Here is a 12,447-nt window from a genome sequence, read left to right on the forward strand (position 1 = left end):
ATCCGACCAAAGGTGGATCACCAATTAGGCAAAGTGGGCAACTACCAGTATATCAACTGGGTGTTTGAGGAACTAATGAAACTTTCATGTACAGTGGGGATTAGCCGCCCAACAACACATTTTTACCCCTGAAGAGGTTAATTCGGCCCTGCATCAGACCTAATTCTGTGTACAATGAAAAGTTCATTAACATCACAATTAGCTCCATTTTCTGCCTTTTTGCGTGTTAACATTTAAATCAATACCCGATCATCCAATGAAATAATGGTGTAACTTGAGAAATTAGTTAAAAATATTTTTTTAATAAGTGTCAGACAGAACATTCATCCTCATTGAGGAGGTTAGAAATGTCTCTGTACCTTTGAAACAACAGTAAGTGCTGTTAAACTCTTATCAACTGTCAAAAAATGAAATCTCTCATTTGTGTCACTCTGATCATCTACAACACAATAAGAAGTCAGAGGCCATAGTCAATGTTCAGAAATACAGTTGTTATCCTCTGTGACTTGAATGTGATGATACATGAGAGGCACAAACTGGGGTTATATCATAATAATATGATTCCACTCACAGATGATAAGCAATAATACTCAATTATTATGCAAGAATGCCAATTACTCAACAACAGTAAATGAAACCCAGCAAAGATAAAAAGCATTCATCCCGTTTCATCCCCCTCTGTTCTGGATGATCACACCCTGTTGAACGCCCATTATAACCACTGTTCTCATCATGCATCTGTCACTGTGTGCTCTGTCGTGCAGCTCTGTCTTATAACATTCACATGTTGGCAGTCTGCGGTGTGGTGTGTTTAACTTTATTGTCTTGTTGTTGTGGATTTTCCATCGTTATGCCGCCGCTTGCTCTGCTTCTCCCTGTGACCTGCTGCCATCTCTCCTCTGCCACCATTTTCTCACAGCCATGCTAAAGTCAATGAGCGTGTCTATCTGATCATGAATAGGTGGGTATTTGCTCGATTTCTGTGGCATCCAACCACATCCAAGTTCACCTTGGAGTCCGAACTCCCTTGTCCTACATCCTTTCCCTCCCACACTGAAGTTTCCCCTTTTACCCTTTGCAAGAGATGATACTTTGATGATCTTCTGGAATATTTTAATTCCTGTCACTCACATGAATGATGTTCTTTTTCAGGTTCTGTATCATATTATTTTGCCTGTAGCCTTCTCCTCTCATCTTCTCTGTTAGATTTCTGGATCTTTAACCCCCCCTCCAAATCCAAACCCTTCTTCTTCTGTCCAATGGTTTCACAAACTGTCTGGCTTTTGTGACGACAACTTCTTTCTCAAGCATGTTTGAATCTGTAAAAAATGTTCTTCCCTTTGGATATCTTGCCAATGATCTCCACCCCCCTCTGTGCACTGAATTCCCTTCCTGAAAAAAGCTTGTCTCCCCCAAACCACAGGAGTTTTTTTGGCCAGTTTTCATGCGTTTTAATGTGGATATTTTAAAGGGGTTTTTGAGTGTCAGTTGCAGCCTGCCTGTGTCGGTCTCTCTCCTCACTGTTATCTTGACTTCTGTGTAACTTTATTGTTCTGAGCAGCATCAAGCAAAAAATTCCCCCTCAGCAAAGCAAGTAAGTATGACCGCTGGATAATGAAATGCCTGCCTTGATGTGCAGCCGGTTCATGCAAGCCAAACCCGACCTTTGACCTTGCGCCTTTGCCTGAGAAGATTTTAAAGGGTTAATGCCTCCCTTCAGCTATTATGGTTTATCTACTGCAAGAAAAAAAAAAACCTCTGATACCCAAACAAACAAACAACGGAGTTTGTTTTAAAGAATGCAGAAGGAATGTGCACTGCTTTTTCGATTACAATGCCTGATGAAACGCTGCTCTGCTGTTCAGTTAGCGGACACGGAGCAGACGAGTCCATCCGAATGTTTGCATTGGAGCCTTTTGAGAATCACCTGGACCATGTTTATGAGTATGTGTTGTGTTTATATACTTATGAGGACAGAATACCTTCAGAAAGATAGGAACGATAGAAAAACCTTACCTGCCTTGAACTTCTATGCTGGGGTTAGGGTTTAGGTTTAGATAGAATTAATGATGCAGAAGTGCTCACCAAACAAACATGGATGCCTCTCAGCCTGAATCCATCATTCAAAGGTAGATAAAGCCAAATTTAACAGATATTGATATATATTGTCAGTGCACAGTACTTGTAACCCTCACACGATAATCATACAAATGTCTTGAGCCGAATCTGTCCCTTCTTCACAGTCAAAGTGATGTAAAAGCAGCTTAAGAGATGCCTCAAGGTTTATTATGCGTCACAGTTAGGGCAAATTAATGCATGGGGGGGTTATATACGTAGGAATAATGCCATTAAAAGTTTCTGTTCAGTTTTTATTTCATGGATTACTGGAATAGAGTCCCACACTGGCCACTGCAGTTAATTTGTTAAAGTCTTCGACTGGCTGACGGTTTCAAGCGGGTGGGAAAAATCCCAAAACACCCCCTGCATATATACATGTATATTTCAGTCTGAGACACTACCACAAAGGCCTCAAAACAACTACTAAAAAGATAGATTTATTTATCCCCAAGGGGAAATTCATGTGTCCATTAGCTTATTGTTGATGATGATAATAATAATAATAATAATAATAATATAATAATAATAATAATAATAATAATAACAGTTGATAATAAATAAACAATAATAATTAGATTAGTCCACTTCCTTTGGCTGAGTTGTTGTATAGCTTGATGGCAGTGGGAACAAAAGATCTCCTGAACCTCTCGGTTCTGCAGCGCAGTGAGATGAGATGTTTGATTCTGTAGCTGCTTCTCTGTCCTGCCAGAATGTTGTGGAGAGGATGGTTGGTACTGTCCAAGATGGCCTCCATCTTACATTGCATGCGTCTCTCCACAACAGTTGAGACCTAGTGGTGACCTGTTATTTACTGATAGCCCTTGAAAAACCAATTCCTAAATACCCCAAAAAATTTAGCAAGGAAAAAAAAAATCCAAGTCACTCAAAGTCCTCACAAGTATAGAAATACACCTGTGTTTGTGAGTCTGCATGCATGTGTCCTTGTGTGTAATACTTTCTTACCTGTCTTCAGACTGGTGCACCCAGACAGTCTGGCAGACCTCACCATGCTCAGCGCCACCTCGGTGGATGCAGCGCTCCCCAGAGAGGAGGAGGAGGAGCTGCAGGAGAAGCAGGAGGAGCAGGGGGAGTGGGGGCCGGAGAAGGAGAAAAACCAGGCCCTTGTGGTGGTGATGGATGACGCTGACTTGACTGGCGAGAAGCCCAGGAGCTTCTCTGACCCGCGGCAGTCCAGTACAGAGGATAGCCACCACTGCAGTGCGGGGACCGAGCCAGAGCCGAGCACCGAGCAGAGCTCAGGTACTGAAAAGCTGACGATGCAGTGAAACATTTCAGGGCTTCAACTAACAACTATTTTCATTATTAATCAATCTGCTGACTATTTTATTGTTTAAGCTATTGATCATGTCAGAAAATAGTGAAGTTGTTCATCACAAAAGCCAAAGATTTGCATCTTTGATGAAAAACACAAACCTCACATTTGAGAAGGTAAAACCACCGAATTCAAGAATGACTCAAGTGATCAATCAGTTATGAACTCTATGTTGATTAACTGTCTGAAAGCCAAATAATTGATTCATCATCTAATCGTAAAAATGTTTAAAAAGTTATTGTTGAGGTGCTGTTACATCGCAGAGTTTTATTTAAACAGTTCAGAATCTCATGTGAGCTTTTGCTCAGGCTGTTCCCGCACTGCTGGCCATGTTTACCCCTCTCACATGTGCTGTTGTGTGCTGACAGAGCACCTTCAGTCCTGAGTGTAGAGATGTTTTCTCTCAGATCTCTCTCAGCCTGTGGCTCTTCAGTCTGCTCAGAAGACATATGTTGCGCACAATCTTTAAAGGCCAACGCTCTCTTAAAGAAGCTCAGTCTCCTGCCCAAGTATCTGCTGCCTGTACTTTCGCCAACCGGCCATTAATCATCCCAAGCAAAGTTGTAAAAATGTGTTGTATTGCACATTTTTGGGTTCTGTGAAATTTATCTCCGGTTTTTTGTTGTGACACAACGTGTAGCTCAAGTGCTCACTTTCACCCATTACATCTCCCTGCTAACACCAGCTAAAGCTGCACCATTAGCATATTTACACAGACAGTCACACTGGTCTTAAATTAAAATGTTGTTTATATACACAGAAAATAAAATAGGTGATAAAAAACGACCCCGCAAGGCCTCTCAGTTAATAATGAGCTGCAGGCTATGAAGGCTATATGCTCTCAGAGTCTCTTATCCAAACAATGAGGCCTCTATTAAAACCTGAGATAATATGCCTTTTGTAAAAACATAAACCCACCACCAAACTGTGGCTGGAGTTTTTATATCCTTTGTGAGAATATAAAACCAAATATTAAGTCTTCTTCTCAGGTAATTTAAGCAACAGTTTGGAGTTTGTTAATACAAGATTTTAGGTATGTTTCCATCCATCTTGATCTTGTGTGGGGGAAAAAAATTACATCAACACCTTTGACAGCTTCAGAATCCGTATAAAACACATGTTTGCCTTTTACATTGACCCTAGTCATACTTGGGTTTAAATTGGAAACATACAGTGTTGTAATTTGTCTTTCCCTAACGAAAATTTCTTCCCTGATTTGCATGTTCAGTGGTTGGATTTACTTTCCATGTACATATCTTTTATAAACTATAGGTGAATTATTGGGCTGCAACTATGGTTTTTTATTATTGATAAACTCACAGATTCATTTCTTGATTAATCGATCATTTGATCTGTAAAATGTCAGCAAATGGTAAAAAAAAAAAAAAAAAAAAAGTTTGTTTTGTTATGTCAGACCAATACTATCTAACTAACTCAAGAGAAACACATTTACTATCATGGAGGACAAAGAACACCTTTTTTTCCAATTTTGCTTTAAAAATTTGCTTCCCTCCTGTTTATTGTCTGTCAACTGTCTCAGCTCTCATGATGTGTATTTATTATTTACAGTTATAGTGGTCAAATGTGTCTCTGACCGTGCTACATGACTGAAATCTAAGTCTGACATAAAAAAATCTTTGTGGTGCATTTGTTGGGTTATAATAAAGTGAACTACAGTGATTTAATGGTAATGCGTGAACATGTCACCTAGTGCTATAGACCTCTGCAAAATGAAATATACCAGACTTTGGCTGAACATACAATACCTGAAAGGTCATTAAGTGGAATCCAGTGAAAAAGCCTTCAGGTAAATGCATCAATCTCTTTCAAGAGGGGAAGCTGCACATTCTTGAAGCATAACTTGACAGTAAGAAACATGTAGAATATCTCCAGACTTATTCCTGAGGTGTAGAGAGAGAATCACATTCTCAGTCTGTCCCAGCTTTAGTTGGTGAATGAGAAGACACGTTTTTTTAATGCCAGGAGTTGGATAATGGTGTTTAAACAGAGGACACACTGCTGTAATTGTGGTGTGAAACCTGGAAACAGTTTCCATTTGCACCTCTTCACTTTTGTTTTCTTTCCGTTTAAAGTGTATCTGGTTTGTATCTCTCCTACTTCAGACCTGAAGAATAAGTGGCACCTGGTGGTCGACCGTCTGACCGTGCTCTTCCTCAAGTTCCTGGAGTATTTCCACAAACTGCAGCTGTTCATCTGGTGGTTGCTGGAGATCCACATCATCAAGATTGTGTCCTGCTACATCATTCTGGTCTGTGTCAAAGAGGTACGAAAGCTTGGGATTCCTCTAAAGAAAGAAGTGTGACTCAACTCACTATGTGCAGCGACAGGGGCCACTTTTCCTCCATATTTGAGTTTGTATGAGTCAGTTCTACAGTTACCTGTCATCACAGGTGTAAGTCTTCCAGATGTTGCTGCTGTTCCTTTTCTTGCCCTTGAATCTTGGCTTTACAGTCAAAATCATAAAAGAAATTTAATCCATGGATTGTTTAGATACTGCAACAGAGGGCCGTTCTGTCTGAGCGTCTGAAAAACAGAACAGATATATGGAAGAAAGTGTTTTTAATGATTCGAGGTTTCGAAGATTTTCATAGTGGATTTTATTTTGTGTTTAAAGTTGTTGTTAAACTAAAAGTGTCTCTGGAGCTTTTCCTTTTCTTTGCAAGTTTTGTATATAAATGACTGTCATCACTGTTTAGCTTTTTATTTTAATCATCACAGTTACCTACAGTTGCAGGAGTCCACTGTCAAAGGTTCTGGCTGGATTTTCTTGCTCAGACACTGTTTAAATCAAGTCGATCACTTCATCTTGCGACACTGAGCCATCTTGAACCAACAGAAAATAAACCAGGATTGTCTGCTACACTGCAGACTGTTCAGATAATAATCTGCGGTTGTTTGAGCAAACTGTGATGGCTATTAGTTACTGAATGGAAAAAGTCTTACTCAGAGTTTTCTTTGCCATTGGGGCTGTTTGAGTTTGGCTGAATGGTTTGGCCTGGATAACCTCCTCACACTTAGTTTGTTAAATTCTTATTAAAATTTACTTCTATTGATTTAAATGTATGTAATGTGATTTTTTTTTTTTTTTTTATAAATCTTGATCTCCAGTTTTATGTGTACATTGTTATGTTTTTGATATGCCTCACATTACTCTTTGCTTTTTCACCCACTTTTTATTTAAATTACTTTTACAAATGGCATTTAATTATGCTTTTAAATGAAAAATGAGAAATGAAATGAATAATTCTTATTACTGGTAGTAGTAGGACAAAGAGGATGTCAGTGGAAAAAGGATTTATGTGAGCTGTTTTTCAGTCCTCATCGCCTGTATTATCTCCTGTGCAGGTGTCTTTGTTCAACTATGTGTTCCTGGCTTCCTGGGCCTTTGCACTGCCCTACAGTCAGTATCGGCCCCATGCGTCTAGTGTTTGCACTGTGTGGACATGTGTCATCATCGTATGTAAAATGTTGTACCAGTTGAAGTCCATACATCCCCCATCCTACTCCAAGAACTGCTCTATGGTGAATATATTTTTTCAACTTTAATTATAATTAGTTTGTACATGTTCTAAAACTTAGATTTGCTCAGAGCTAACAACACTTATTGTTTCCATCCACAGCCGGTAGGCTACCAAGAAAACGAGAGGACTGTGCTGAAGGATTCTGAGCTGTATAAGGGACCTGTGGATCCAGCCATCTGGGTTGGCTTGAATAAGTCTAATGACCTGCTGGGCTACCTCTGGGTGAGAGGTGGAAACATTCATCAGCTCATAGTTTTCAGGACACACAGGACATCATCACAGCAAGAGAAAGAACATTTCAATCGTGAAAACACAAATTTAAAGTAGCAAAAATGAAAAGTGTATTTTGTTCATCAGAAGTGGCTACAGTGTTTTTGTAGTTTAGTAGAGATGAAGTGGCACATCAGAAAAAGTTTGATTACACTATGTTCAAACTGAACAAGTTGCACACATCACAAGTGATGACTTAAATTCTTTTACTAAATCGAGTAAATATCGTAAATATCAACTCATGTTTTTTTTTAATTAAAAAAATGTGTTTTTATTTGATAAAACGATGTTCTCGTCCCAAATTGTTTAGTATTTCATGTCCAATGTTCTACATCCACTGTTACTCTCAAACTTGTGCTTTTTTACTTCCTTTTGCCTAAATTTGTATTCTACTCTATACTACTGAAATTATGCACATTCTGTGCAACTGGTAATTAGACTTGTCATGACTGCACTGTAAATGATTGTGTATGTGAATCAGCATGCAGATTCAACAAAAGAAATAAATGTTTCACACAGTATAATCTTCTCTCTGTCTGTGCAGAACAACCTCTTGATGTTGGCTCTCTTAGCGTTTGAGGTGACCATCTACCGCCATCAGGAATACTTCAGACTAAGGAACAAGCTGTTGCCTCCAGCCGCTCGTGTTATCTTCCACGACATCACACGGCAGCACCTGGACCTCGGCATCATCAGCTTCATCAAATACTTCATCAACTACTTCTTCTACAAGTTTGGACTTGAGGTAGGGACAGTTGGGAAAAGTGGTCTCAGACTTGTGGACCTCACTGTATATAATGTTTTATCTAAAAACTATTAGCTCCATCACTTCATGTGTTAATTCTTTGTGTGTTTCCCACAGACGTGCCTGCTGTTGGTGGTGAATGTAATCGGGCAGCGTATGGACTTCTACGCCATGCTACATGCCTTTGCCTTGATAGCTGTCATGTATAGACGAAGGAGGAAAGCCATCGCTGAGATCTGGCCCAAGTACTGCTGCTTCCTGGCCTGTATGCTAACTGTCCAGTATTTTATCTGCATCGGGATCCCACCTGCAGCCTGTAAAGGTCGGTGTCGTCAGCTAGATCAGTTATCTTTTAGTAAAAAATGTGAAAAATGCTCAATACAAGTCCCCAAAGACCAAAGTGACGTCTTAAAAGTTCTTGTTTGGTGCGATCAATTGTCCCAAACCCAAAGTTTTTCATTTCTAATCACATAAAGAAAAGCAACTAATCCTGACATTTTAGAAGGTGACAACATCGTAGTTTAGTTTTTTTTTGCTTGACAAATGACATAAATGTTTAATGGATTATCTTAATAAATTTTAATCACCTATTCATTTAGCCCCACCATGATGGACAACTGCTGTTTTAAGGTGATATCCCCTGGTGCTCCAAGTCTCACTATTAAGTGCATATAACTTGTACAGTAAATAAAATTCTAGTAGAACACAAATACATGTCTGTGGAAAACGTCTTCTCTCGATATCTTTGTCCACTGGTGCACTGAGGCTTTGAATTTGTTTTTTTGTATAAGGACATCACATAACAGCCGTTGGTCCACTTCCTCCGTGATGCACTTTTCCTGGTTTTATTTGTTACCATGTCAACGCTCTTATTGCCAATTCTGTCCTTTTAAAGTGCTCCACAAATAAATCTGAAGTCTTTACATTTTTTATGATAATGGTGCATGTTTTCATTTCAGACTATCCCTGGAGGTTTCCCAACTCTACTACAGACTCCAATGTTGTCAAGTGGCTCTATGTTCCAGATTTCCGCACCAGGCCCAATTCATTATTCCTCATCTGTAGGTGTCTTAGTTATACAGGAAATGTGTTTGAAGGAGAAATAAAAGTATTCAGATCCTTTACTTGAGTGAAAGGCGCAATAGGGCAGGCAAAAATACTTAATATATCAAAAGCAATTATGATTCAGAAAAATACATCCTGTGCATGAAACTATTATAGATTACTGGTGCATCAATGTGTAAGAAGCATTTTACTGTTGTAATTGATCAAGATGGAGCTAATTTGAACTATTTTATACTTTTTTAATGTGCAACAAAGCGTCATATTTCATATGTTTTGTATGTAAAATCTTAATCTGTAAAGTAACTAGTAACTAAATCTGGTGCAGTGATGTAAGAAAACATTCAATACTTGTCTCAAAAATGTAGTCGAGTAGAAGTATGAAATAGTATGAAATGGAAATACTCAAGTACAAGTACCTAAAACCTGTGACACAAGTTACAGTAGTTGAATATATGTACATATGTACACAACTAAATATTACTGAGCTAATTTTCGTTTTAGAGCTAATTTAGTTGTCTTCACAGGCAAAAAGAAACAATTGCATATTTATTATAAAGAAATGATGCTGTTTTCTTCTGCTAAATTGAATAACACATGTTGATGAACTTATTCCGGTACAAGAATTACAAATACTTACATTATTCCTTGTCTTCTCTAGATGACTTCATGCTGCTGCTGTGTGCCTCTCTTCAGAGGCAGGTGTTTGACGATGAGAACAAGGCGGCAGTTCGCCTCATGGCCGGAGACAACGTGGAGATCTGCAGAGACCTGGATGCAGCCTCCTTCAGCGTCCACAACCCCGTCCCCGACTTCATCCACTGCAGGTACAGCAACTCACACTAATGTTATACTACATTTACACTGCAGCACTAAGTGTCCCGAACATGTCGTATTTTATTCCTATTAAGGCTATATGGATACAGTATATGGCCATGGAGCCATGGAGCCCATGCTTGTGTTTCAACACTTAAATTAGATTAGATTAGATTTTACATTAGATTCACATGAAACAGATGTCATAGTTTTGGTGCCACTGGAGTCCGACTGAACCAGCATTAACACAGAGGACAACAACACACAGAGACGGAGAGGAAGTGAAGTAGCCAGCTTAATTGATGCTTAACCATGTTAACATGGTTACAATAAAGCCCAAACTGAAATGTATTCAAAACAAGCAGACCTATTAAAAGCATGTGTTCATGGTTATATTACATACAGATTACTGAATATTAAAATAGAACAGATAATAGAATAAAACTAGACATTTAAAAAAAGAGCAGCAGTTTGGAATTAAGCCTGAAGATCTTTGTTCTCAATCTACACTTTTTTATGATGATTTAACTTAACCGGCAAAAAAATTGGTAGTGTGAAAAGAATAGTTTTACATAACCTCCAACCACTTTTGACAGACAGAAGCTAATACTAAATTTGACCATGCAATGCTGTTTACATGTGTTTCTTGATCCACTGTTTGACTCTTGTCATTATGAATGTGCATGATTTTTGTGGTCTGTGCGATTTCTTTATCTTGTCAACATGATTTTCTCAAACTAGGATAAATGTGTAAGTGTACCAAAGAGTAGGTGCAAAGAGTCATACACGGAAATAATGCTAACTTATCAGAGAGCATAAAATCACTGCAGGGCTCAAAGGCTTCAGAGAAGCAGGCCAGGAACAGATGGTTTATTGTGTTGATTTGATGCTATTTGTTGTTATTATTACCATTATCTTTATAGCGCCTAAAACAAATTAAATCCAACATTGTGTCAAATATAAAAAAATACTTTGGATTTTAAATAAATATTATTTAAATTTTTTAAATTATTAAAAAGCATCTTCTGAAAAAAGACTTCAGATTAACTTGATCTCTAAATTTTAATTTTCGCCATTTCTATGCCATTCTAATGTAAGCTAATGTTGATAAGAGTGTAGCTGTTCTGTGTGGTATTGCCATCGTGTGTGTGTAAGTGGTGTTGTGGTTATGTTGACTTGTATTGGACCTTTGGATTAATAGCTGTTGTATACTGCACATAACAGGGATCTAAATAAATTGGAAAACAAACTTGTTGGGTAAATTTGTAAAGAAATTTCAGCAACAACCAATGAGGCCCTTGAGTGAGACACTCACTGTGTACCCACATCTCTCCAGTGGAGCTGCCCAGAGGCTCAGTAGAAAGCTGTTGTTGTACTTGGCTGCTAACTGTGTAACTGTAGAAATCTTAAGTGGGTCGGTGCTGAATAAGAACGTACTCGCTCAGCAAATCCTTTATCCTGGATAAATAAAGGTAAGAAAAAACTGACAGATGACAGTAGCTCATGTCAGTAGCTTAGTCAGAGATGTTATTGAATACCCACTGTATATATAACTCAAAATTTTGGCCGTGGTCCAGTATTTGAATCCAGAGCTACATACTGACTTTGCACAATAAAAACGGGTGAACAGACGATTTTGAGAGGCAAGGAAATAAAGAGCGAGTTAGAAAGACAGCAAGAGCATCCTGACCTGTCCACAGTCATTGATTATGTGCTCTTCACATTCCACTGTTTTGATGCGCAAAGTGGACAAGTCTTTTATTAACGCACTCTGTGTCCATCAACAAGCCCTAGTAGAGAGAAAGAGAGCTGTACAGCCCGTCTGTCCACGCCACAGCAGCTCTGCACTTATTCCATCGTTTCCCTCCAGGATCGAATTACGGATACGGGGTGGGGGAGAAATCCATAATCCACAAAAACACTCTGTCCGTCACTCCGCGACTCAGACGCTTTTGCCCTGTACTCTAACTCAATAAATAGCTTTTAAGTATGGAAAAGGTATTTTCTCCCCCTGATGAAGAAGGACTCTCACTCAGCTATTCCGGCCCATCAACGCATCGTCCGATCCAAACCCACTTCATCAGAGCCGCTTCCTCAACAGTGCAGCTGTTGTTGTGGTCCCATGTTTTCCCCAGGTCCATCACATTAATGCAGGTTGCTTCCTATGTTTTCACCGTACACATCACATTAATGGTCTCTCACATGATAGCACAGGATCCATACGCATGGTTTTAGCATGTCAGACACACACACTCACAGGACATGCAGCAGTGTATACCTGTTCTGAGTGACAGGAGTCAGGTTTCAGCTCTGGTTCCCATTCATTGATTCGACTCTTACCGGTGTCCTGACACTAAGTGATACGCTAAGTGTGAATGATGGGCATTATGCGTGCAGCAACAAAATGAACTGAAATGTTGTTTTGACTTTTATTATGTGGTAAACATGCATCTTATTAGCAACTTATCTTAGCTGGATGGCATTGTGCCAGATATACATATAGATAAGGCACATATTAATACTCATATACTTATACTTATGTACATATCCCATCTCTGCAC

The 12,447-nt window shown here is 39.0% G+C and overlaps 1 protein-coding gene across 7 annotated transcripts in view; it reads left to right on the forward strand.

Moving 5' to 3' along the window:
• The window catches only part of LOC130179119 (piezo-type mechanosensitive ion channel component 2), a 78,123-nt gene that overhangs the window by 41,776 nt on the left and 23,900 nt on the right, over nt 1-12,447 (forward strand). For all 7 annotated transcript variants that reach the window (XM_056391882.1, XM_056391886.1, XM_056391885.1 and 4 more), the window contains 8 exons: nt 3,092-3,378; nt 5,575-5,735; nt 6,818-6,994; nt 7,093-7,215; nt 7,808-8,008; nt 8,126-8,330; nt 8,968-9,069; nt 9,732-9,897. In XM_056391882.1, coding sequence (XP_056247857.1) covers nt 3,092-3,378; nt 5,575-5,735; nt 6,818-6,994; nt 7,093-7,215; nt 7,808-8,008; nt 8,126-8,330; nt 8,968-9,069; nt 9,732-9,897 — 1,422 coding nt within the window. The remainder of the gene's footprint in view (nt 1-3,091; nt 3,379-5,574; nt 5,736-6,817; nt 6,995-7,092; nt 7,216-7,807; nt 8,009-8,125; nt 8,331-8,967; nt 9,070-9,731; nt 9,898-12,447) is intronic.

This window comes from Seriola aureovittata, chromosome 12 (assembly GCF_021018895.1).
Source record: "Seriola aureovittata isolate HTS-2021-v1 ecotype China chromosome 12, ASM2101889v1, whole genome shotgun sequence".
NCBI lineage: Eukaryota > Metazoa > Chordata > Actinopteri > Carangiformes > Carangidae > Seriola > Seriola aureovittata.